The sequence below is a fragment of the Passer montanus genome, unplaced genomic scaffold (assembly GCF_014805655.1).
Source record: "Passer montanus isolate IOZ18808 unplaced genomic scaffold, ASM1480565v1 scaffold8, whole genome shotgun sequence".
In the NCBI taxonomy this organism is placed as follows: domain Eukaryota; kingdom Metazoa; phylum Chordata; class Aves; order Passeriformes; family Passeridae; genus Passer; species Passer montanus.
In genome coordinates, this window is record NW_024373256.1 from 9,227,498 (window position 1) to 9,251,656 (window position 24,159).

A 24,159-nucleotide genomic window follows, 5' to 3' on the forward strand; every position below is an offset into this window, starting at 1 on the left:
ACCCAAGAGACTGCATACATTGCAGACAAAAATACTAAAAATACTATACAGAATATCAAATAGAAATAGTACCTACATTTGATAAAAGCAAAATAGAAAATGTCAAAACACCAGCTATGAAAACAAGATTTAGAAAAACACTGAGCCCATTCCTTCTTTAATTTATGATGATACCAGAAATACTCTGACATCAAAAGACAACTAATTATTGTTGAAAGCGATCACATGATTGTTAAAAAACAACAGATAGATTTGTGTATTTTCCTGGGCCTTACAGTGCATCACAATTGCTTAAATCAAAGAGTCTAACTATTTTGAGTCTTGAGACATTTGTCCTGTTTCCTGTGTTTTCATGCCTGTCTGCAGTTTCTCTACTCCCCCATTTAAAGGACCTCCCCTAGCACTATCCCCTAAATTTCTAGGGAGGAGGGGGTCCAAGGCTATGCTCAAACACGCTCTGTTTTAGCTGCACTGGAGGAAATGTCACTGCTACCTCCATCTCTGTGGGAAAGCAGCCTCCTCCTGTCAAACTAGGACTGCCTTTCATCTCTGCTCCTGCCTTGAATACCTGGCTGTGGGTTCCAAATTAAGAGGGCTACAAGGAAGATCCTACATTGTCCCTGTCTGCTGACCCCTCCCCAGGGACAGCCCCACTGGTGCCACTGTCACTTGGAAGACATCACAGGTCCAAACCCAATGATATCATCAACACCACACTGTACCTGCCAGGCTCCTTCTGCAACTGCACCCAACTGCTGTGCATTAACACAAAAACCTGAGCTCCAATCTTGCCACTTTTCAAAACACCAACCCACAGCATCTCTTCAGAGCACTGATACAGATGGAGCTTCCCCACCCCAGAGCTCTGACACTGATCCTCACTGTGCTGCCTCCTTTCCTGCCCTTCCCCATCCCATCAATACGGGTGACTCCTCCTGACTGCCAGGGCCAGACTCTTCCCTCTACTCATCTCTTTAGCATTGATCACCCCAGAAAAGTGACTCAAGCAGAACCAAACACTAGGGTCTCCATGCTCTTTTCTGTCCTAGGATGTTACAAAAATGTGGTAATGGACAGGCACTGCATAGAAAGGAAACCTCTCTGGCCACCAGTTCAATCGTACCAGAGCTCTTCATTGTTTCTTGTTTTAAACTTAAAACTTCCCCTCTGGTGTCTGCTGTAATGAGCTAATGCAACACACTGTGTCATTCCAAATTATTATGTGCAGGAATAAGCTGATCATTTTAATAAACCCATTATGGTCATGTTCTGAAATAGGTTTTTTGTTTTAGTCTGTGCTGTAATAGCTAAAATGTCTCCTCTTTGTTCTTTAGACATATATATTTCTAATCTTCAAGTAGCCTGAAGAAAATTTCATGATGAACAAAAAATTATGCAGTTAAAAATAATGTAAATATGACTATATTCACTCCTGAACAAACTGACTACTCAGTCTAACTTACAAAGAACTTCATTTCATTAGTACGAGTGAAAAGCAGAATCTGGAATACTCATTTGTCTACAGCTGTAAGTGACTTTTTCAGTACATTTGAAACAACTAATAATCTGTTCTGAGATTCAAAAACTGATCACACAAAAATGTTCCTACATGAAAATACAAATTAATTTTATTATATAACTTTGGGCATTAAAACAAGAAGAAATTTTAACTCTAGTTTAAGCTAATAGTGAACAATTATTACATTAAGGCAATTCCAAAATCCCCCACTGAACAAGGAAGCCTATTAGGGGATCAACTGCTCCTGGTTTCAGTGCATGACATTAAATATAATGACTGCAAATGCTGACATTTTTCTGAGCGCCAGCCACACAGGTGCCCATAGAACAACCTAATTCATGGCATTTACTGCTCCATGTTCTGCTGTGAAAATAAGTATTATCCTTCACTTAAGCTCAACTCTGCTCTTATCCTTGCTCATCTCCCAGCAACACAGAGCTGTCACAGCAAGCGCAGGCCACCGCTGCCTTTGGGTCTGTGCTTCTGATGAAATCATCACAAACAGAAAAAAACCTCTACGCTACAGTACCAAAACCAAACTTAATTTAAAAAACTTTATAAAAAGATCCAGTACTTGTACTGGACTTTTAGTAGTCTCTAGTACTTGTATCATAAAGGTAAGATCTGAGAAAATGGTGTAGCTAATTACATCTCCAAGATTTTAGTATTCAGAGATCTCAATCTGCTAATCAGATTTCTAAATTCAGCTGTAGACTAGACTAGAGAACATGGTCTAAACTACAAATATACACTTGCTGAAGATTAAACAGTTGTTTCTGACAGCCCAGTGGTTTCCCTGCAATATGAGCCTGTTGGACTTGTGTGGAGATCTCTGATGCTTCCCTACTCTGGGCTGATTAGAGCAAATTTAATTTCACAGTAAGCTGTTTGAGGTTTTGAATGCTCCATTAGGTTTTACTAGAATCAGATAATTACTACAAAATGTTTATTTATGTAACCACAGTGGCATTTCTTTAAACAGTTATTATTAGATATTTAACAAATAATGTGCTGCTTACCCAAATTCTTAGCTATTATTAATTAACACTGGTGTAAGAGTTTGGAGAAGAAAATAGCCAAGAATCATTTTGGTTTGGATTCCATCCTACCAAGCACATCAGAGTTAGGTTACAACAGCAGAAGAAATAGCTGCAGTGAGTTTAGTTAAATTACACTACCTTGTGGTCAGGAAATTAGGTCACACCTAAACACTGCCCTATTGATCAGGCAGTGACATATTAATAGAAATGTTACCTTGCACTCAAACAAATACAACCTTTATCTATACCCTGATTCAGTATAAACATTTTAAAGCCTCTGCTTCTGCCTTGCCCCTAAAAAGTCAATCTGTGTCTTTTCTACTTCACGCTCTATTACAATTCTCCACTGACAAAGATTCAGGAATTGGGATTTAGCTGACAATTTTGCTGAAACTGCAAGTGACACTGGAATACAGCTGCCTCCTCCCCAGCTGTGCCATGCTGCTGGGAGTTAAAAAAATACACAAACTTGCTTTTGTTAGTCAACCAAGCAGACAGTTCAAATAGCAAAAAAGGTAAATATAGTAAAGGTGAAATGCTTAGAGCCATTTTTATACGTGGAGCCTATTTTAAGACACTATTTTTTACCTGCTCATATGCCTATTATATGGACAAATCAAACATCACCATTTATGCTCTTGCATTCTAGATGAGAAAGGGATTTTTTTGAGAATTATATTTTTAGTTAAAATTAAAACTTCACAAAATATCTTCTTATATACATGCCTCACAAATTAGGCTACCAGTGCAGCCTAATTTTATCTGGCCAAATCTTAGAAATAAATTAATGATCCTTTGTTTTACCAAAATTGGTTATTTAATGGTAGTTTAAAAGCAATATTAAAAGCAGTTCACAGGTTTTTTCCTTTGTGGAATGTCTTACCAGATCACCGTATGTAGCATTAAGAACTTGAATTGGACCTGACATTTCTCTGTAATTTATTCAGTTCACAAATGTATAAATGGCAGCTTGTGCATTTGCATGCAGATTTCAGCATTACGCTCCTATCTCATCCTGTGTGCAGAGCCCACCAGCAGCAGAGCTCCAGCTCCCAACCCCTGGTCCCTGCAGTGTGACCACGCCAGCCCCGTGTGACGCAGCGAGCACGAGCGCAGCACCTGCCTCGCCCAGGACAGCCCAGCTGGCTGCACAGCAGCTGCAAGTGCACAGCTCTGCACAGCAAACGCCTGGAAAATACTCCTAACAAGGAAGAACACGCATGGCCAAATGACTGTGGACTTTATCAAGTGTGATAAACCTGGACATTTCCTCCATGCACCTTTTTAGTGGATCATGGACCAAAAGACAGGTAAGACTTCCTGGGATGTATCAACTTCAGCCCTCACACAAAGTATTCACTGACCTTTCCTGACCAGCCCAATATGTTTTTTTAAGTAAGAGTTCAGAACATTCACAAATAGGTTTTAAACAAAAATGTTTTGACTAGGAACATTTGCTATGGTGTATGCTTTCCCCAGTTTAGAAAATTAGGCAATTAAAGAGGATTTTTTAGAGTTATCCTGTAATGTGTTTCCAATTATATGCTGCAGCCCGTGTTTCAAGATTTATTGTCTATGAAAACTACATATTTGGAGGGAGTCACATTAAGGCACTCCAAATTTGAGAGAAAGAGAGAGGCAAATATTTTGGACCATGGCAGTTGCATATCTAATTTGGGCATGGGGAAGAAGCTCAAGCTAATCCAGTTGTGATTCTCCCAGGAGAGAGGATGCCTTCAAATGCTACAGTGATTATAAACAGAAATGAAGCCATACCACTGTCTGGCCACCAGAACCATCAGTTCTGATGTTCCTCAGCTCTGCAGCTTGTCTATTCTGAATGTAAATAATTTCACTCTCCTCTGTGGACGTGTCACAGCTCATAAGAGAGACTAATTGTATAAAAGCCAGTATGCCCATCTCATCTCATATTCTGATCATCAAATTGTCAAGTAGGAGTCAAATGGAGAAGTACTGATTTGAAAAACTGTCACTTACTTGCTATCCAAATATGAACTCAGAATCCCAACATTTGGCACCTGTTTTTAAAATCTTGTTGCGCATCATTGCCTATTTTATTATATGAAGAAACACTGCATGTAAGACAGGATAGGGTATACAATTTTGAGGAGACATGCAGCCAGCAGTTTCACTTTTCACATAAAAAACATACTGTTGCCCAAAATTGTAATTAGCTGAACTGAGCTGATGTGCCTTATTGAGGCTTTATGGAGGAGTTCAGAGCGTTAGCGGAACGTGTGAATTCCTGGGGGAAAACACAAAGCGGCGATGCACACACAGATACACAGAGCACAGCCTGCAGGCAGGGGGAGCTGGCTGGCACCGACAATGTCCCAGAAGAGCTGGCCACTCGAAACAGCACCAGGACAGCCACACATCCCTGCTGTAGGCAGGGGACCTCAATGCTTGAAGGAGAGAAAGCAGGGAGAGAGAGAGGAAGGACACTGGGCAGAGAGAGCACCTGCATCGCCCGCAGTCACACAGTGACTCTGTCAGTGACAATTCCCTCCCACATTCACGACTGCTTTTTACAGGATGCCAGTCGTGGAAGGTAAGCCTGTACCTTTCACCAGCACAAGCTGCTGCAGCTCTGGGGCCTTGCCTGGCTGTATTTCTTCCCCCATTCCACCAAGTAATCTTCTGGCAGCTTTCAAGGCTGCAGTGCCTCAGTGACCACAAACCCATCAGCAATGAGCAATGTCTAGCTGGGGCACGTCTGTTTTCAGCTCGTCTATTGTCAGGGCCTTTTCTGTCACCTCCTCTTTAAACTATTCACAGCAACAACACATGCCTGCGCTCACAGCCTGAAACACACATTAGATGGCACAGAAAAACATGAAAATATATAACAGATACAGTCCTAGAAGCTCTTACAATCCAAGATGGCCTAACAAAGAGAGTGAGAGACACAGACAGCAAACACACCAAGGAGCAATACAAAAACATTTATATTAAATATGACTGCAGCTCGGTAAAGCTGATTGAAACAATCAGATTTTTTAGCTTGTTCCATTTAAAAAACATACATTTATAAAAGCACAAATGGTGAAACGTGTTATAAATAATGATTTGAAAACCCTTAATTAAACAATTTAATAATATAAAACAAAGGTAGAAAAAAATAGAAAAATGTCACTACTTGTGCTTAATTGACAGTACAGGCTGATGTGAGATTATAAAGCACTGCATGACCTGGGTAGGAAATGTGTATATTAGAGATTATTATACCTTCACATTAACTAAAATAATTAGTACAAGTGTTCACAGTGTATTTCAAGTACCATAATAGTAAATTCCAGTGATTTTGATTTCTTGTAATTAACATATACACACAAATGAATTTAAAACTGCAAGCATAAACATTACTTGCTCACTGCTCCATTATCACACTGCTAACAGATCAAGCTTAATCAAGTTCTATCAGGTTTTTTGTGATTATACACATTATTAGACAAGTCTCGTTTCATTTAGTCTCTAAACAGCTACAGTCAGAGCTAAATAAGTTTGAAAGAGATTTGCTGTCTTGTTCTTTTAACAATGTAGCCAGAACAATTAATGAAAAAAAAATTAAACACCTGGACTAAATATATCACATAAATAACTTTCCTGGTGAGAACTATCAAGGTACTGATAGCAGTAGCATCATTAAAAAATGCAGTTAAACAATTTTCTCTGAAGGAATTCGGCCACTTAAAAATAGTTGCTGGATTCTCAGCTTCACAGTCAGTGTTTCTCAGTGGCTTCAGCAGGGTGACCTTGGCTGCCAACAGCTGAATTCTCAGCTGCTGTAACAAAAGGTGCTGAAATGCTGCTGCTGTTTCCTGGACACCAATCTACACCCAAGGTATGAGACGGAGAAGGAAATACAATGTTCATGTTGAAGTGGAACAGGGAGGGCAAGCAAGAAAGAAGGTGGGGAATTTGCCCCATGATTGGAGGACACTATTCTATGGAACAGACACCAGCTTATTGAACTTGAGTCAGGATTGGGGAAGAGCTCAGCCACTAAAGGTGGGATTTTGCTACAGACCACCCAAAACCGGCAAAAGAATGGATCAAGTCTCCTATGAGCAACTTCAAAAAGTCTCTAGATCGCCCTGGGTCTTATGGGATACAAACCTCCCTGACACCTGCTGACAGCAATCCAGATCTGGAACCAGCAGGCAGTCTGGGACAATCCCTCAACAGACAGGCCAACCAGGGCCACCCTGCTGATCCTACAACTCACAAACACAGGAGTGCTGAGGGGTGTGTTAATCCTGGCAGCCTTGGCTGGAGCAGCCTCCAAGGTGGAGTTCAAGATCCCAAGGGGAGCAGGAAAGGCAGAGAGCACATTTGGGCCTCACAACAGCAAACTGGCTTATTCAGGGATCAGCTACAGGATCCTGTGTGAGGCTGTTCTGAAAGCAAGAGTTTGAGAGAGTTGACAAGTGCTCAAACACAAGGTCCTATGAACACCAGAAAGGTCCTTCAGGATACTCAGGGAAGGCAGAGGGAGAGAGAAAAATATAGGCTATAAGGAGAATGATCTGGCTAAATGAGGAACTCATACCTGAGAACCAATGAAAAAAGGACATAAAAGGGAGTTGGAACCAAAGACACCCTTGAAAGGAAGAATACTGAAAAAGTAGCTGGGTATGCAGGGCTGCTACCAGGAAAAGCACTCTGAGAGCTGCAACTAGCAGAAGGCAGCAAGAGCTTGTACTGCTACTTTAGCAACAAAATAATAAAGACAATGCAGCCCAATGCTGTGTGAGGCAGTGACAAGCAGCAGATACTCAGGGCTTCCTTTGCCTCCCTGCACTGAAACATTCTCCCAGAACTAAAGGAGCACAAGCAACACCAGGGATGGAATCAGCATCTCCTGTAAAGTTTCAACCCAGGCCATCCCATGGGACTGATGGGATGAATCCAAAAGTACTGAAAGTGCTGGCTGATGTCACTGTGAGGCACTGCTCTATAATCATCAAAGGGCTGTGGAGCTGGGATGTTGCAGTCTGGATGAGTGGAGAACAAAATGGGTGAGGAATTGGCTGTTGGACTGGAGCTGGACTGCTGGGCTCCAGGTGTATTGGTAACTGAACAATATGAGAAGTTTTCATAAAACCAAACAGAAGGTTCCAAGTTTACACGAGAACAGTAACATTTTTAGAAATCAATTTCCAGAGTTTTAGAAAAATGCAGTCAAATAAACACAATCTGATCAATAATATTTTGCAGATTACCATTTTTGTCATATTAAATTATATTATACTTAATGCACACAAATGCCTTCAGAAGGAAGTCCTTCATTGTCATGGTGTATCTAAGTGTAAGCATAGAGTTCATAGAAATTATATTCAGTGAGATAGTTGCACTATAAGGTAACACTTAAAATTCTTGATGTGATTGTACCACAATATCAGTGTTACCAAGAATAGATATCCTATTCTGATTATGTAATCAAGAAAAACTTCTGGAAATAATATTCAGAGTACAAACTACTTTTAATCAGCAGTTAAATACCACGACATGATTACTTCGTTGCTCTAATGACATCTGTAATGGATTCCAAGTGCTGTGCCTGATTGCTTCCCAGCTGATCAGGATTCTGTTCATCACTTCTAGCTGCTGGAATTCTGAGATTTCTTGGAGTTCTTCTGCAAAAGGCTTCAGCTAAATGGCTGCAGTGCATGCTTTAAAACAGTCCATCAAAAACTTTACCCTCAGTACTCCACGATAAAATGTATTAAGAGAAGAGAGGAAGATCTGCATTGCCTACTCACTTTTTACCAACAGGAATTGATTAAAAAGCTGTATAATCTCCCTGTTCTTTTAGGCAACTAGTCCAAGACTGCTAATCCACAGGTATCTGCACCACAGAGCAAGTCACTGTTATCTCTGTCATCAGTTTAGACAGAAAGACAAAGGGCTGTAAAATTGTCCTTTTATGTACAACTTAATGGTTAAATTGTACTTGTATGTTTATCAACATACAGCAGAGAAAGCCATTTGTATAAACACAAAGGCAATAATGAAGTAAGTAATTGTTCCAGCTGAATATTCTACAATTCCTTTTAATAGTGCATTTCCTTAAACCACTTTATATAACTACATGATAACACAGGCTTGAAAACTATTAACATAATTTCAATCACCAAGAAATTATTAGGAAGTTAAAATATGGTGGCTCAAGTGAGGTAATCACAGAATCATTGAATCATTTAGCCTGGAAAAGACCCTTAAGTTTACTGAGTAATGAACTGCTCTTTCTTGCAATTTCTTGGAAATTGCATGAGGCAGCTTCAAATATTTATACAAGGCACAGCACATCCATCAAACAATGTAGGTGATCTCACCAGCACAATCCACTCAGTTTCTTTCACATATATATTAGCAAAATGAATAATGCTAATGTTTTGTAAAGCCCTGACAGGTTTGTATTTAAAACATTACAAAGTCTGAGACATACACTGGCAAAAGGGACAATAATGACTACAGAGAACCATTGCTAGAAAAAAAAAACCCTAACCAAATACCAGAAGTACCACACAGAAGACTTACTGTATCCAGCCATTCAGTGCCCAGTGGAAGTCAGAAGATTGCTGGCTCTCTAGGTCACACTTAAACTCTACCAACAAAGAAGCCTTAGCATAATGTTGTTTGAAGTCAAAAGAGACAAAAGTACTCAGAACTTGGCACTGTTTTATGAGTATTTGAGAAATATCCAGGTAAACAGAAACTAACTTAGCCTCCTGGATTATTTAAATTTTTAGACTGAAAGATCCCTTTCAACAGGATGTATAACACTTACTATTTGTCCTGACTTTTCTTTCAAGGGATACTGAAACCAAAATATTTGGAACACCTACACAAATTAGAAGTTCTAATCAAAACATTTATTAAAACTCTGCTATAGGAAGATGATTCCAAAATTAATGGAAGCACGTAAGCCAACAGAACTGCATCATGGCATACTTTATGGTCAAGCTACCGAGGTGTTACGCAGTAGATTCAATCAAGCTTAAATCTGTTGTTTTTTACACTTTCCCACTCTTTCAGCAAAACTGTGTTCTGATCAAAAGAAAGCCTACAAATACTGTCAATCAATTTGACAGCTAAAGTCTTAAAATTAACATTGTGGGACACTGAAGGAATTAGTGAAAGGTCTCCAACGTGCTTGAAGCCCTGCTGTGTGAGCAAGGGCTGGGAAGCAGCTCCTCAGGTGCAGGTGGAGTGTGAAGCAGAGGGGAGCACAAGGCACAGGATGTTTGCAGGCTCCCTGGGTGGATTGTGGTGCTGGCAGTGACAGAGCCAGGGCTGTCTGCAGCTCTGCTGCTTATCAGGGCTAACAAATGTGGGACACCGTGCTTAGATCTGCTTTCCAGACCACTTCTCAGCAGGTAACACCACTTCTCATTTCACTTCCCAGAAAAATGCTTCTCCTTCTTGTAACTCACCTTTCTGGATGCCTTTTTGTTCTTCCTCTCAGTGTAAAAAAAACCACAGAGCTCAGAGTCCCACAGCCACAGGACAGAGTTGCTAGAGCTCAAACTCACTGACCTTTAGCATTTAAAAAACGTAAATATTTGACTCTATTAAGCACTAGAAATCTATAGAATTCTCTGAGCCTTACTCACTTTTAGGTACTCAAAAAGCCATATCTAGTTTTTGCTATTTTCTTGGCATTAGTTTTCCCCAGTGGCTAGAGCCCTTCCTTGTCATCTCAAAGCAAGCAATTAATTAATGGAAGTACAGCCTTAAGATGAGTGCTACATGAAATCAGATGAAAAAATCAGAATAATATCTCAAGAATAATCTACAAACCACAGTTTTTTTCCCCCCAAAATACCAAAACAAGAACTAATACTTATGAAAGGCTATTTTGAAGTCTAGTAAGTTAGCCTTATTGCCAATCTGAAATATAAAAAAATGTTTTTATATTCAACACTTTTAATTGCCTTACCTGGCATTCCATGGACAAGGTCTCCACACAGCACAAAAAATTTCGGTTTAGGGTCTAGTTTGTTAACAGCCTGCACTGCTTGCTCTGCTAATTTAATTTCTTCTCCCCATTCATCATCTCCATTATCAGTGTCTCCATGTGTCCAAGCTTTCATCAGTCCAAACTGAGGATCTGCTCCTTGGATGAAGTAGAAGGGCCCCTTCCATTGGTACTCAGCATCTAAGAAGAAAAAAAAAAAAAAAGGAAAAAAAACCAGTAGACACAAATTAAAAGAGAATAAAAGTTTCCACGCATCATTAAACTGATTGTTCTTCACCTCAGTAGGTTGACACTGCTTTAATGCACGTATAGAACTCTGTACTCATTCACACAGGACAAATATAAAGGCAGATATACAAAATTTTCCTCTAATGTATAGTTGTAATAAATGAAAGTGTACTAATCTAATTATACCACATAGTAATACACATACTTCTCCTCTAAGTGATTAGAGGAGAAGTATGTGAAGAATTCAGCAAGTAGTGCTGGAAATTACAAGACTACAACACAGCACAAGTGTGTAACATTAGATTTCAGTTGAATCTTTTAAGATTCCAATTATTGCTTTTTTAATTAACAAGTTAAAACATACACAAGTTTCACATTTTATGGTTCCAGTAGATTTTTTCTTAAATTATTAAGGATTTAGATTTTTTTGTTCTCACAGTTTTAGAGAAAAGTTGGATGTAGTACATGCTTTGGAGTTAGAACTGGAGCCACTCAACAGGTCCAAGATCAGCGAACACTAAACCCTGCAACATCAGAATCATCATCAATAATGAAAATTCATATTTACTGCTGCCACAATTCTTCCCAAGACCTATGATAAAAAGGTGAGAACTCAGAAACAAATTTCCATTGACAGAGTCAGCGTAGGCAGAAGGTAGGACAGAATCTGTACTGGTAGGATTTTTCATATACTTCTTTCTCCAATATTGTAATACCAAGTACAACAAAGAAAGGGTGACATATAGGACTACAAGCCCATTTGGAAGAAAAAATCTCAATACTGGGCAAATAAAACAACAGTTGGCCACCAATTTAAAACAAAAATGGGAAGCCTGTTTCTGACAATTATGTTTCAAGCTGGAATTGAAGTACAAACACAAGTACACTGTGGTTTCTCCAGCTGTCTATATGCATTCATTTGCAACCTGAATATTTTAGTTTTGACAGCTCTATTTGGCTTAATACCTTTACTGTTATTGGAGGTTTTTAAACAGCACTTAAACTGTTAAAAACTCACAGACTACATCCATCTACAGTTGAATCTAAAAAGAAAAGCTAGGAATAATTTAAAATTAAAATATAATCTGTAAATATACTCTCATATCATGTCAGTCTGAGCTGAAATCCATTTTGAGGCAAATGGTCTTCTGGTCTTTTAGTAACAGTAGAGAAGAAGTAGCATGTTCAACACATGGATGTACTTTTGATTTCCTTCCACCAGCTCTAGAACTGCAGCTTCACACTTTGCAAGAAGGGGAGTGTGTTTCTTCCAAGCAAGGTTAGAAAACAGAGTTCAGAATTCATCTCTTGCACCACGGATAGGCCAGAGTGAGGGATGAGGAACGTAGGCAATTCCCAGAAGCTGCTTGCAATTGTCACCTGTTGCTATGGCATCAGATAGTTTTTCCAAATGAAAGCTTCTGCACTTTAGTTAAACTAACATTTCATTTCCAAACAAAATTATTTATATACCAGCACTAACTTCTCTAAATAATAATGATGTATTTTATAGACAGAAACTTCTAGCCACTCACTGGCTTTTAATTCTGATATAAAATTTATTCTTCAAGTTACACAACTGTTCAGAGAAGTGAAATGATCTATCTAGCCATGAGTTTGCAGTATAAGACTTATGGAACCAGTTGAATGCCAAAAATAATGTAGGTTTTTATTTTAGGACTTGCATGAAAAAATACAATTGCCATAAAAGCAGCTTACATGATGCAGTAAAGGCACTGTTTGTGCAGAGAAATCAACTTACAGTTTTGATAGGTAGAAAGCTATAGGAAAAAAAAATCAGTTAAGGAAGCTTGCATTAGAAGCCCTTTATGACCTCTACAAAATGAAAATGAAAAAAAAAAGAATGCCTGGAACGGGAACTTGGTTTGGAGGAGTGCCACAATTTATTCATTAAATGGGGAAAAAAGAACAAATCTTTGAACAATATGGCAGGACTGCTAATACCTGTCCCTTTTCCAGCAACCTGATAAACAGTGCTGATAAATCAATGCTGAGCAAAATCTACTTGTTTTGAATTGTTTCATCTGAAGCCAGTGTTTTTATAGAGACTACTCAGAAAAAGAGCTAGCATTTGTTTTTAGGGCTGTGTTTCAAGTATGGACAGACTGTGTTATGCTTTCAGAACCCAGCAATGGTGCGAGGTGGCCCCAGGCAGGGCAGCACCTGGAGCGGTCCCGGCTGGGCAGCACAGTCAGCAGGGCTGGCCCAGCCCCCAGGGAACTTCAGACAGAACACTGGACATACACAGGGCTGGCAAGCACACAATGCACTGTCAGGGAGCAGGTGGGAAAGCCACACTAGGGTTATTCTAATATATCTTTCAGGGATATTTTATTTTCCTGACTTATGTTCATGCCAATACAGTAACTCTCTAGGTTTTAAGTACCTGAATGTTTCTAAGACTGTGCACAGATGCTCTGGTTTGAGTGGGTGAGTGATGGTCATGTGAGGCAAAGAGAGAGACTGATAAGATGAATTTCAAAAAGAGAAGTTCAGTACACAGACAGAATCAAGAAATGGCAGAAGAAAGGAGAAACAGAAGATGCAGGGGTGGAGGTGGTGAAGAGTGGGGAGAAAAGGAAGGAGATAGGAGGTGAAAAAAGAAAGGAACTGAAAATGATGCAAAGGTATGTGCTATATTCTCCTGTAGGAATGAAAAAGATAAAATGAAGAAAGTGAAGCAGGGATATCAGAAGAGGGCCAGGAATCAGGGCTACATAAATAACATTTACTTAAAATGTTAGTTTAGTTAAATGGCCTTAGTCAAATAATTCAGTCAATAGGTATTTCTGTGGTATTCAATAACTTATCAAATAGTTACAAAAATAACAGTAAGGTTGAAAAAATATTTTCTACCTTTGTCTTGTTATTTGATCACTCCAACCAGAAACATTAAAAACAAATAACCTTAGTGCTTAAATCAAATTCCATTAGCTTATTACTTATCAATTGTTACTCACTGCTTTTGTTTCCCAAGAAACAAAAGTATATGGGAACAAAATAATGTAAAGACATTGTTTAAACTTACAACACAACTTTTTTCTTAAAATCAGGAATGTGCTTTAAGTACTATAAACATAAAAACAGAATATCATGATTAGAGTTGTATAAATACCCCGCTGGTGTGAACTTGCACCTGGAACCAATCTTAAGCCTGTTCTGAATTCAGCTCATGAAGGAGGCAACCCTTGAGTGCCCTCACTGGTCTTCAGAGCTGTTTCTGCAAGTTTTTCCTCATCTGTGCAAGACGTGACCCCAGTCCAGCTAAAGTCTGAAGTGCTGCTACTAGTGCAATTTCACTAATTCTGCTGAAAACCCCAGGACTAGGTCTGCATGAGTGCTCTTCCAACAAACCAATATGGTAAGAGGCTGGCAAAGAGAAACAGCTGGGAAAAGCATCTTCTGCTACCACAGACGGATCCAGAAGTCTTCTCCCTTACAATCAATGAAATGGTTTATCAATGGACCCCGTTCAGGTCATTATTCTGTACTCTCCTTTCCTCCCTCACCAGCTGCTTGTTCATTTCTTGATTCAGTTACCCACAGAACAAGTTCTGTGAGCAAACAAACAAACCAGCCTTGTCTGCCCTGTAAGTCAGGTCCCACAAGGCCCTGTTTGAACCATTCTCTGGTCTTTGCACTGGATCTCAAGGACAGTGCTCAGGGGCATCTTTCTGCTCCCATGCTGGGGGTCTGCCTGAGCCTGGCAGAGGGGAACTAACAAACACCACTGAGTACAAGTGGTGGGAGGGCCAATAGTTGCTTTTGCAGCAAGCCTCTAGTCATGATCCAGGTCCCAGCTGCTCTTTAATGGAAACAAATCAGTTACAGAAAGTTACTCCTATCCATAATCTCTCTTTAGACACTACTGCGTCAGGGCAGTTTGGATGTGGACACGTCTCCAGTGCCTGCTCAGTCCATCATGGGCAGTAACAAATATGAAAATGCCCTCATTGTCATGCTGGGTTTGACAGGAGAATCAATACCACTTCCCTGAAAATCAGAGCACAGCAGACACAGGGACATGGTTCCCTGCCCCGAGTTCTCTGCCTACAAAGTGTGCCTGTGATTCTTTTTCTGGGTAAAATCGAAAAGGAAGCACAACCTTGGTTTTCCAAAGAAGGTCTATGCAAGAAGGAAAACGTAATCTCTTAAGTGAAGTCAGTATGTATACATCACAGACAACAACAATTTGTTTCCATTACTCTCAGTCCTGAAATAGCTTGAAAACCAATAAAAGAATTGTGCTAAATTTTTATTAATTCCTTGTTAAAATATTATCAATAGATGTGGCTTAAAAAACTCATTATTTTTGTATGCCTAAATAGCAAAGATTTCAGTCTAAAGAAATGTGCAAGTCTTTCAGCTGTTTTTTTTTCCATGTGTACCTGGGAGTCTACCAAAGATATGACTACTGAAGGTTCTCTTAAATGACCAAGGCAACCTGTAAGGAATTATGCCATTTTAAGTACCAGGGGAAAAAACCCTTCAAAACAGGTATTAAAATACATTTTCAGAGAGAAAAAACCCCAACCTTTTAAAGAGTAGTTATTCTAGAAATTTTGTACTACAAAAATACTGTCAGTAGAAACACTAAATGACAGAATATGATTTCTCAAATAAATGAGGCAGTGCTACTGTTATCAAAAGACATACTTTTAAACTTCTTAGATAACTATCAAGGTAAGAAATGCCCCCTCAGACACAGTTTATTTGTACTGAGGGCTACAGAAGCTAAATTCTAGTCATGCCTTATGCCCACCCCCAAATTTAACATGTAAACTCATTACAAAAACTTTACAGCCCAGAGCTGTAGGTGTGAAGGGGGGTGGCTTGCATAATGACAAGGTGAAGTCACAGAAAGTTTCTCAAAACCCACATAAAAATTTCCCTAATCCATATGAGAGTTGGAGACAGTACTGGGAATGGAATATGCAAGCTGGGAAGCAGTTCTGATCAGTGCTCAAAAATATTACTGTTGAAGAGCTCTAGAACAGTAATCATAATGTGCCAAGATCTAACACTCTTCTGAAAGCAAGAAATCAACTGCGGTTGTATTTAATTTCAAAGGAGGGCGAATTATATATAATTATGATGCTTTTAAAAAGTGCAAAAATCCTTGAAGGCAGCATGGAAACTATTCAAAGACACTATCCCAGAGGCTCAGACCATATGCACAGCATTTACTAAGGACTTCAGAAAGACCAAAAAGAATCCAGACTGTCTAAACTACATAAGTAACAGTGACAAGGAGGCCAGTAAGAGCAGGTCAGTGTCCTTTGAAAAGCCAAGGCATTCAAACAAAAAAACCAAGAAAGATTTTATACACTGAAAGGTTTGATGCTGAAGTCCAAGAAGTAAAGCTAAAAAAAGTGAAGAACTGGAAACAGCATAAAACTGAGAACTACTAAAGCACTTTGTACAGGAATTAGGAGCAGGTAGTCTGCCATACAGTCACTAAGGTTAACAGATGTTCCAGACATGCAAGATGCACCCAAAAAGAAAGGCTGAAAAGAAGAAAAACAAGGTACAATTTTGTATCTTCATGCATTGTGAGGGAACTTGTGAAGATCTAATGTGATAATTCCTCCTGACAGACAGCACATCAGATCTGTCTCAAATCAAAATACCAGTAGATGATTCAACAAAGAGACATAGGCACTAACAAATCACTCAGATTAGGGGGCATCCATAGAACTCCTCAAAAGTGACATTTCTGGGGAGTTATCCTTAAACCTGCCCTTGCACCAAAGGAACAGGGAGGTGGCCACTATTACATTTACGTTTAAAGGGATTCTGGTAACAACTGACTACAAAAATGGCATCTGTACAGACAAGCACTAACCAAGACTCCTGTGTTTACTGATTCTTCAGAAAGAGTAATCAACAGCTTTTGCAGGGACAAGGGAGATCCACTTGATCCCATCTCCAGGAGGCATAACAGTTACTCACCAAGGACTCGTAATTACGGAAGCCAAGCTGTCTGGAAACACAAAATGAAGTCCTTGCATGCACAGAAAGCTGGTAAGAAAAAAAAAATGGACAAGACACCCAGATGCCACCTGGATCTGTACTAGGACCTATATACTGTTCAACACACCCAAAACAATCTGTCACAGCAACTGAACAGCGAGGAAGTGGAATTTGCTAAAATTAAGCCATTTGACAGCATGAAAATCAGGCCTGTTGTGAAGAGCTGAGGAGAGACTTCCTGTGCAGTGAGTGTTCAAAAAAGGATGAACTTTGTGCAAAAACGTGCAGCATAGTGCACATGGGGAAAACACCACCAACTTCAAATGATTTTTACCAAGTGCTACCAAGAAGTCATCTCAACATTCATAAATGGCAAAAAATCAGAGATTGGAAAGGGATAGTGAACAAAGCAAAATGAAAACATGAGAAGTAATTGAATAAACTTTGAGAGTACGTACAAGATTGGTGAGAGAGGCATCACAAAGGAGCACAAAATCACATGTGGAACTGAGACTGTGAGGATGCAATAATGGTTATTTGCCTGTTCCACATAAAGGTGTCGGAACCATGAACTAAAACTAGCAAAAGACAGGTTCAAACAGACACTTCTTAACCAGTTCAACTGACAGAACTATCACTTGTTTAGTCACTTGAAAAAAGTGTTCCACCACTTCCACAAAAATTCTTTGCACAGCATGCTACTGACATACTTGGAACAAAAAAAAAACCCAAAATCCCCCAAAACCAAATAAGTACCTGACTTCTGGAGAGAAGTGGTAAGACAGCACTTACCCAAACATATGGTCCTGTTTCTTCACGCAAATACTAATAGAAGGAGTAGACAGCTGAAGCAAAATTTCACATGGGCATAAAAGAGATCATTTATTTTTTAAAGTCAAACCATATGAAGGTCTCTTGCCAATCAGGTAGGGTTTTTATACACTTATTTATACACTGTTTACTACTGTGCCTCATTGGTTATATGGATAATTTCAATCCCTTACCTCAAGCTCCTCATGCAAATGTCCCACATCAAGGGCAGATGAGAACAGGTTACAGGTATAACCCCCATGTTATTTAAAAGCAGACTGAACAATTTACCAGTAGGAAAGAGGGACTTTGCAGAAATGGTAGGAAGAAAGGAAGGAAATTTAGCTGTCGATAGTGCCTTTCAAAATTTAAAAGGAAACAGTGTGCCAAGCCACAGCAGGGGCAGTAAATGTGGATACACGTTTAACAGGAGTGAAATGTTAAGACTGAGAAAAGCAACAAAACAGAGATAACTGATTTCTGTCTTAAACCACATGAAAATTTGCCTCACTTTTAACAGCCCTTTGTTCTCTTTTTTCCTAATAATTTAGTTATTAAAACGTTGTGTTGACCTTTACCCTCTTAAGAAAGACCCAAGTAAATTATTTACAAAAAATACTGCACCCGAAGATGGTAGCTGGACTATGATAGCCCAACAAATCCTGAACAAGATTAAAAGCAACCAAACTGGTAAGAGAACTCTTAACTAATATTTAAAGAATTCCAAACAAGGACACTTCAGGAGAAAGAAGCACACCTGGAAAACAGATTCCCAAATGATGTTTTCTTCCATGTTTAAGGAAATTTTCAAGGAGTTAGATACAGCTTTTACTCAGAAATTTTTACACTGCTGTTGAACACTCCTTTTGTCAAAATTTCACTGTATAGCTGATTTAACTGGATGGCTTGTCTGCCATCTGTCCCCTCAGCAAATGCTAGGCATTCTGTTCCAAACCAACCAGACCATCTGCAATTAATAGGTTGCCAGAATGGTTGTATACATATACTTCACATGCTCTGAGTTGGTGATTTTTCTTTATTTGGCAACAAGCAAAGCCAAATATTTCCAGTGCAACCCAAGAAAAGACCACAAAACTGATGGGATGAAATAGCTTGCTGACCTCACCAAACCAATACCATTTAAAATTCATAAATACAGAGAAGACCTTTTATACATGATCACAGAAAATTATTTCTGAACTCAGCTGTGTCCCTGAAAAACCGCAGCACAGTGTAGAACCTCCATCCTTGGGAGAGTTTGACAATCAGGTGCATACACTGAGATGCTAACGTGTTAAATGCGCTCCTCTGTGTCCAGCCACAGCCAGTACCAGCAGCCACAGGCGGCTGCCAGCTTTGGCTCGGCCCCGTCTCCTTGCCCACCTGGCGGGTGTGGAAGCACGTCTGCCTCGGCCGGCTGCAGCCCAGGGCTCGCAGCGCTGCTCTGCACGGCGGGGAAGGGCCAGGGGAGCCCCTGTGCTGCTGACCTGAGCGAGGCCGAGCATCCCGGGGAAAGCAGCGTCTTACCAAGCTGTGAACAACCTTCGTCTGAGCAACAACAGTGACCCAGCGGTAACCTGTTAGGTCACCCCTACAGGTACAAACACAGGACAGCACAGTGCTGGCACCAACAGTTTCACAGGCTATGGAGACCCGGTTCAGCAGCACAGATAAGCATTTTAAAACGAATCCGGTGCTGGACACCGCTGGCGTCTTCGCGGGAGCCCAAGCGTGGGGTCAAACTTGGGCGGCTCCGGGCGCGCCGAGGCACAGCGGGGCGGCCACAGCCCCGCGTCCGTCCGTAGCCGCCCGGTGTCCCCCGTGTCCCCGCTCCCCGCCACGGGCTCGCCGGCAGACAGCCCAGGCCCCGGCGCTCCACACCTCCCTCTCCCGGGCGGCAGCTCCTCCCGCCGCCGGGGAAGCCCGGGGCCTCCCTCCGCACGCCCCTCCCGCCCGGCAACGCGGCGGGGAAGAGCCCGCAGGCGTTGGCGCGGCTCGGCCGGCGCCCCCCGTACCTGGGCGGAAGGCGGTCAGAGTCCTGCCGCGGGCTCTCAGGAACATGCTCCCCTCCGCCGCCATCGCCCCGGCCCGCGCGGCCGCTGCCACCGCCGGGCCCGGCCGCCGAGGGGGCGGCACCGCCTCCGCCGGGGGCGGCGCCTGGCGCGGGCCCGGGCGCCCTGGCCTGGTGTGAGGGGAGCCGCGGGGAGCGGGGCTCGGGCGGCTCTGGGCCGAGCCCTGGGATAGCCCTGGGAGCGGGGGCCGGCTGCGCGGTGGCTCCCGGCACCGCCGTGTGTGGGGGGCGGCGTAGGGTGGAACCTGCCCCGAAGATGCGCTGGCTTTTAAATAAATTATAATAAAGTAATAGATTACATCATATTCAGCTTATTCCTAACCTGCGAGCCGAAGTAACCCCTTGTCTAAGAGCATTGGCAACCTTTGTTTCTTCATGGGTTCTTCTCATCAGGTTTCTTCAGTGTTTAAACGAATTGAGGTATCAGCAGCACCTACTCTCTGACAAAGAAAGGAGAAGTTATGCAGAAAAAGCAAAGCCCCAGTGTCTCCCTGCTGCCAGTGCCCGAGCTCGGCCTGCCCTGCCCTGCCCACGGCTGTGGGCACCGTGGCGGGCACGGACCAGGCCCACGCAGTTCATGTTCTGTCAGAACCAGGCTACACAGTGAGGGGATGACTGAAATGGATGGGTGACCCTTACAAGGCAATGTTTTCTTCATCTCTTCTAACCTAGAATTCCTTTTTGACCCAGCCATCCAGGAACAATAATACGGTTGCAGTTTCCCAGTTGAACAGCTGGGACCCCATTATTCTGCGTGGTGCAACATGCAGAGTTCTGAGTGCCTCTATTCATTGTGTGAAATCTGCAGCAATGTGTTAGGTAAGGTTAATGTTGCCAACTAAAATGAATTCCTATGGCTAGATGGCTTTTCCATCTATAAAATGTGGGTATTATTATCCACAAGTAAAAACAGCTTCTTCAGTCCTACTTGTAAACTGCTTAAAGATCATTAGATGGAAAGCGCTGGGGGAAGTCTTTTTTATTAAGTAGATTTTGTCAATTCCTCTCTTTATGAGGCAGCATGTGGTATATTACGCAAATAAAAACCAAAGTGCATTTTTAAGTCTCAGGTGTAGCCTATCTAAATATCCCAACACCATGTAGGAAGGGGTGATCACAGTCTCATGGTAGAACTGCTCGTGCTAATGTAAGAGCAGTTGGCTCAGTCATGCAAAGAATTTTTTTATACCTTTTCTATTTCTTTTCCATTTCTTTTCCATTTTCTTCTCATTTGCTTATTAATAGGGCTGAGCAGCTATAAACCAGAATATATGACTGCTGCATGACTTCAACTAAAGTCAGGATTAATTTTTGCAAGTGAAATAACATCAAGATCAGGCCAAAAAATGTAGATTGTTTTGGCAAAGCAGCATAGTGTGGCTCTGGAGCACAAGGACATGAGATTGTGATCAGCACCTGAATTACCTTTGTCTTACTTAACCTGGATGTGTTGCTAAAGGCAACCATGTTTCTTGTCAAGTTATGCATGTCTGAAAGATTGAATCAGACCTGGCAGAGATGGGGATTGTAAAATCTTCTAGATTTATCTAAATCTGTAATTTCACAGCCCTTTTTTTTCTAGACATGTATAGGGTGCTCTCCTCTACAAAATTCTGTTGTCAGTACTTGTATTCTGTTGTATTTGATGTCTTTGCAGGATGGATCATGGATGAGCCTCAGGGTGCTCAGCTCTTTCTAGGAGGTGATGATGGTGAGTGTGCAGCCTCCCTACGTTGTCTCCTCATCAAATGGAATCCTTTGATCTTAGATCACCTTGAGCATTACTTACAGTAATGAGGAGGCCACGAGAAATTTTAATTTTGTAATTTAAACACATTTTCTTGTGATTTTAGAGCCTGAGTGCAGAAGTGTTTTCATCTGCAGAAATAAAGGAACATTTGCTTATAAACTTGAGAACTGAGAATCAGGACTGTGTATGCAGGAGGGGGATTTCAGCTCTCTCCTGCTTCCTTTACTCTGCCAAATTTGAAGTATGCATTTTTGAAGCCAAGCTCATGGACCAAATGCTACACAGCTAAACTCATTTTACTATGACTAAGTCGTTCAAAGTTACTACTGATCTATGTTGGTTTAATTATAGATTTTCATGGACTCATTCCAGATGGGGCCTAGATAAAGCATCAGAATTTTGTCATAGGACCTGATTTGTTATACAGAGTGTCATGAATATAATGGCACTGAATAAATAATTTACAGTAGCACGTGTCTCCTCATATTTATAGAGTATAAATTGAGAGTTTTACTAATTTTATAAAGTTAGTGTGAACATACAGAGGGAAATGTACCATTCTGGGAGGGCATGCAGTATATTGAAAATAAGAGATTACAAGTGGGAAATGCAGGCATTGAAAATAAAATTCTTATATAAGATTTAGCTTAGTAAGAGCTGTGAATAGAATAGTGCAGATCTGTGGAGTCCAGATCTCGTAGGACTTACTCGAGTGTGCTTTAGATCATGCTGCCAAGACTTACAGTTCCTGGAAATTCTGAAAAATCCAGTAACAGACATTCTACCTTATTTTTTACTGCAGTTTAAAGTAAGACTGTATGCACCTTGAAAGACCTAGGTAAAGTACTAATAAAGCAAATAAATTATTCTAAAATTTACTATCTCTATTGAGAAATTGAAATAAAGAGCAAAATAGTCAAGGCAGTGGTTGAAGAATGGGAATCTTTTTCCTAATCTCAGCAAATTATAAGATGACAAAGAACAAAACTAGAAGAGTACAAAAGGTGAAAAAGATATAACAAGGTTGGTCTAAACATTAGAATTAAAATTACAATGCACAGACAGATATGCAGATTTGCAACTAAACCATTTTAATCGTATATATAGAATAGAATGACTATGTGCCATCTGGAATTCAGGGAATCCAATGAAAGTTGGAGGTGTAAACAATACACACAGCAATATCAACATCTGTTTTCAGTGCCTGCTGATATATATGAGTCCTTGAGGGATAAGTTGGAGAAAATAATGGAAATTGATAAAACCTCATGATAGAAAAAAGATCACACATAATTGTATTTGTTTAGAAAGAATTTGGATTTACTCATGCTAAAAATAAATAGTGCATACAATGTATTGTCTGTTTTTTAAGAATCTCTTCTCCCTGTAAGTCCTTGAACAGGACAGCATTCATAGCAGATGCAACGTTTGGAAGGTTTGGCGTAGGATAGAGCTCCTCTCCTTCCCCAAGAACAGGTAATGGATAAAAATCAGGAAGTTATGAAAACTTACAGTAGTATCTCTTACGAGTACACTCCTATGTCCTGCTCCATTGCTGAGACTCCAGGATGGCTACACTATTACAAGTAAATTTACCAATCTGAGCCTAAAACATTACATGATATAAAACATTACATGATAAAACATAAGGTCTGATATTCAATACAAACAAGAATGAATTACTACACTAAAAATGAATTACTGCACTGAAGAGTGCTAGCAATGTTAAAAAAAGGCTCAGTTAATATTTGGCCTTGATACCAAATGACCTTTCTTTATCAAAGAGCCCATAAAATAATATAAAAATATTAAAAATGTTTTGCACAAACCAGCTTAAAGGGATTGGTTGGTCAGCACCAATATTTTGTTGCTAGGAAGGGAATAATGATGACATTGATTATTTCCACAGCTAAAAATCCACTATGTAATTGATTTTTATCTGACTCATTTAGTGTGGGCAGGCTCCATTTGTTCAAGAAACCTGTAATATATTCCTTGAATCACTGTAACTATGAGAGATATAAAAGTTGATGTAATGAGTTAAACACACTATTTAACTCAATTTGTTTTGCACACTGAATTCCTATTTCTGACACAGATACAGGCTCTATCTGGAGTTATTGCTCATTTTTTAAGATGTCTTGTTAATTCTCTGTGCTCCCAAATATTCAAGAGTTCTACTTTATTCAGGGTGCCTCTGATTTTAGAATTCTGTGTCTTGAGATTTCATTTTCAGGTACACTGAGAACTCTCACCTTTCATTGAGTGATTGAGACCTGGACTATCAGCAGATTTGAAAGTCCTGACTTTCAAATTTCAAAACTCATTCCCTGAAAGTTCTCCAGGGAATGAGAGAGCCAGACTAGGAGGAATTACTTGATCTGGTGCATATCTTTGACACATTCACTGTCTGCTCCTGAAAAGTCCTGGATATTTGGGTCATGAGTTTGTATTGAAACTGCTAGACACAGAAAAATTGCATAGAAGTCCAGCAGGGCTTGAGCTGAGTGGAAATAAAAAAAAAAATCAAGGTTTTAATTGAAGCATCCATTTCCAAAATTATGTAGAATATTTGTGATTGACTGCCACCTCATCCTGAACTAGAAGAACTTTCTGGCTTAACTGCTCTCCAGAATTTTTGCCGTCAGATTTGGGCAGCATTTGCCCACGGTCTAAAGTTTATGATTCCTGTCCAGCCACAAATGGAAGGGAATTGGGAATATAAATAGATTTGAAGAAACA

The 24,159-nt window shown here is 40.4% G+C and overlaps 1 protein-coding gene across 1 annotated transcript in view; it reads right to left on the reverse strand.

The window, feature by feature from the left end:
* The window catches only part of CPPED1 (calcineurin like phosphoesterase domain containing 1), a 37,248-nt gene extending 17,511 nt beyond the window's left edge, over positions 1–19,737 (reverse strand). The window contains exons 1-2 of the mRNA XM_039732329.1: positions 19,612–19,737; positions 10,526–10,744 (exon numbers count right to left, since the gene is read on the reverse strand). Of these exons, the coding sequence (XP_039588263.1) occupies positions 10,526–10,744; positions 19,612–19,675 (283 nt within the window). The 5' untranslated portion in view covers positions 19,676–19,737. The remainder of the gene's footprint in view (positions 1–10,525; positions 10,745–19,611) is intronic.
* Between the last annotated feature and the right edge of the window lie 4,422 nt (positions 19,738–24,159).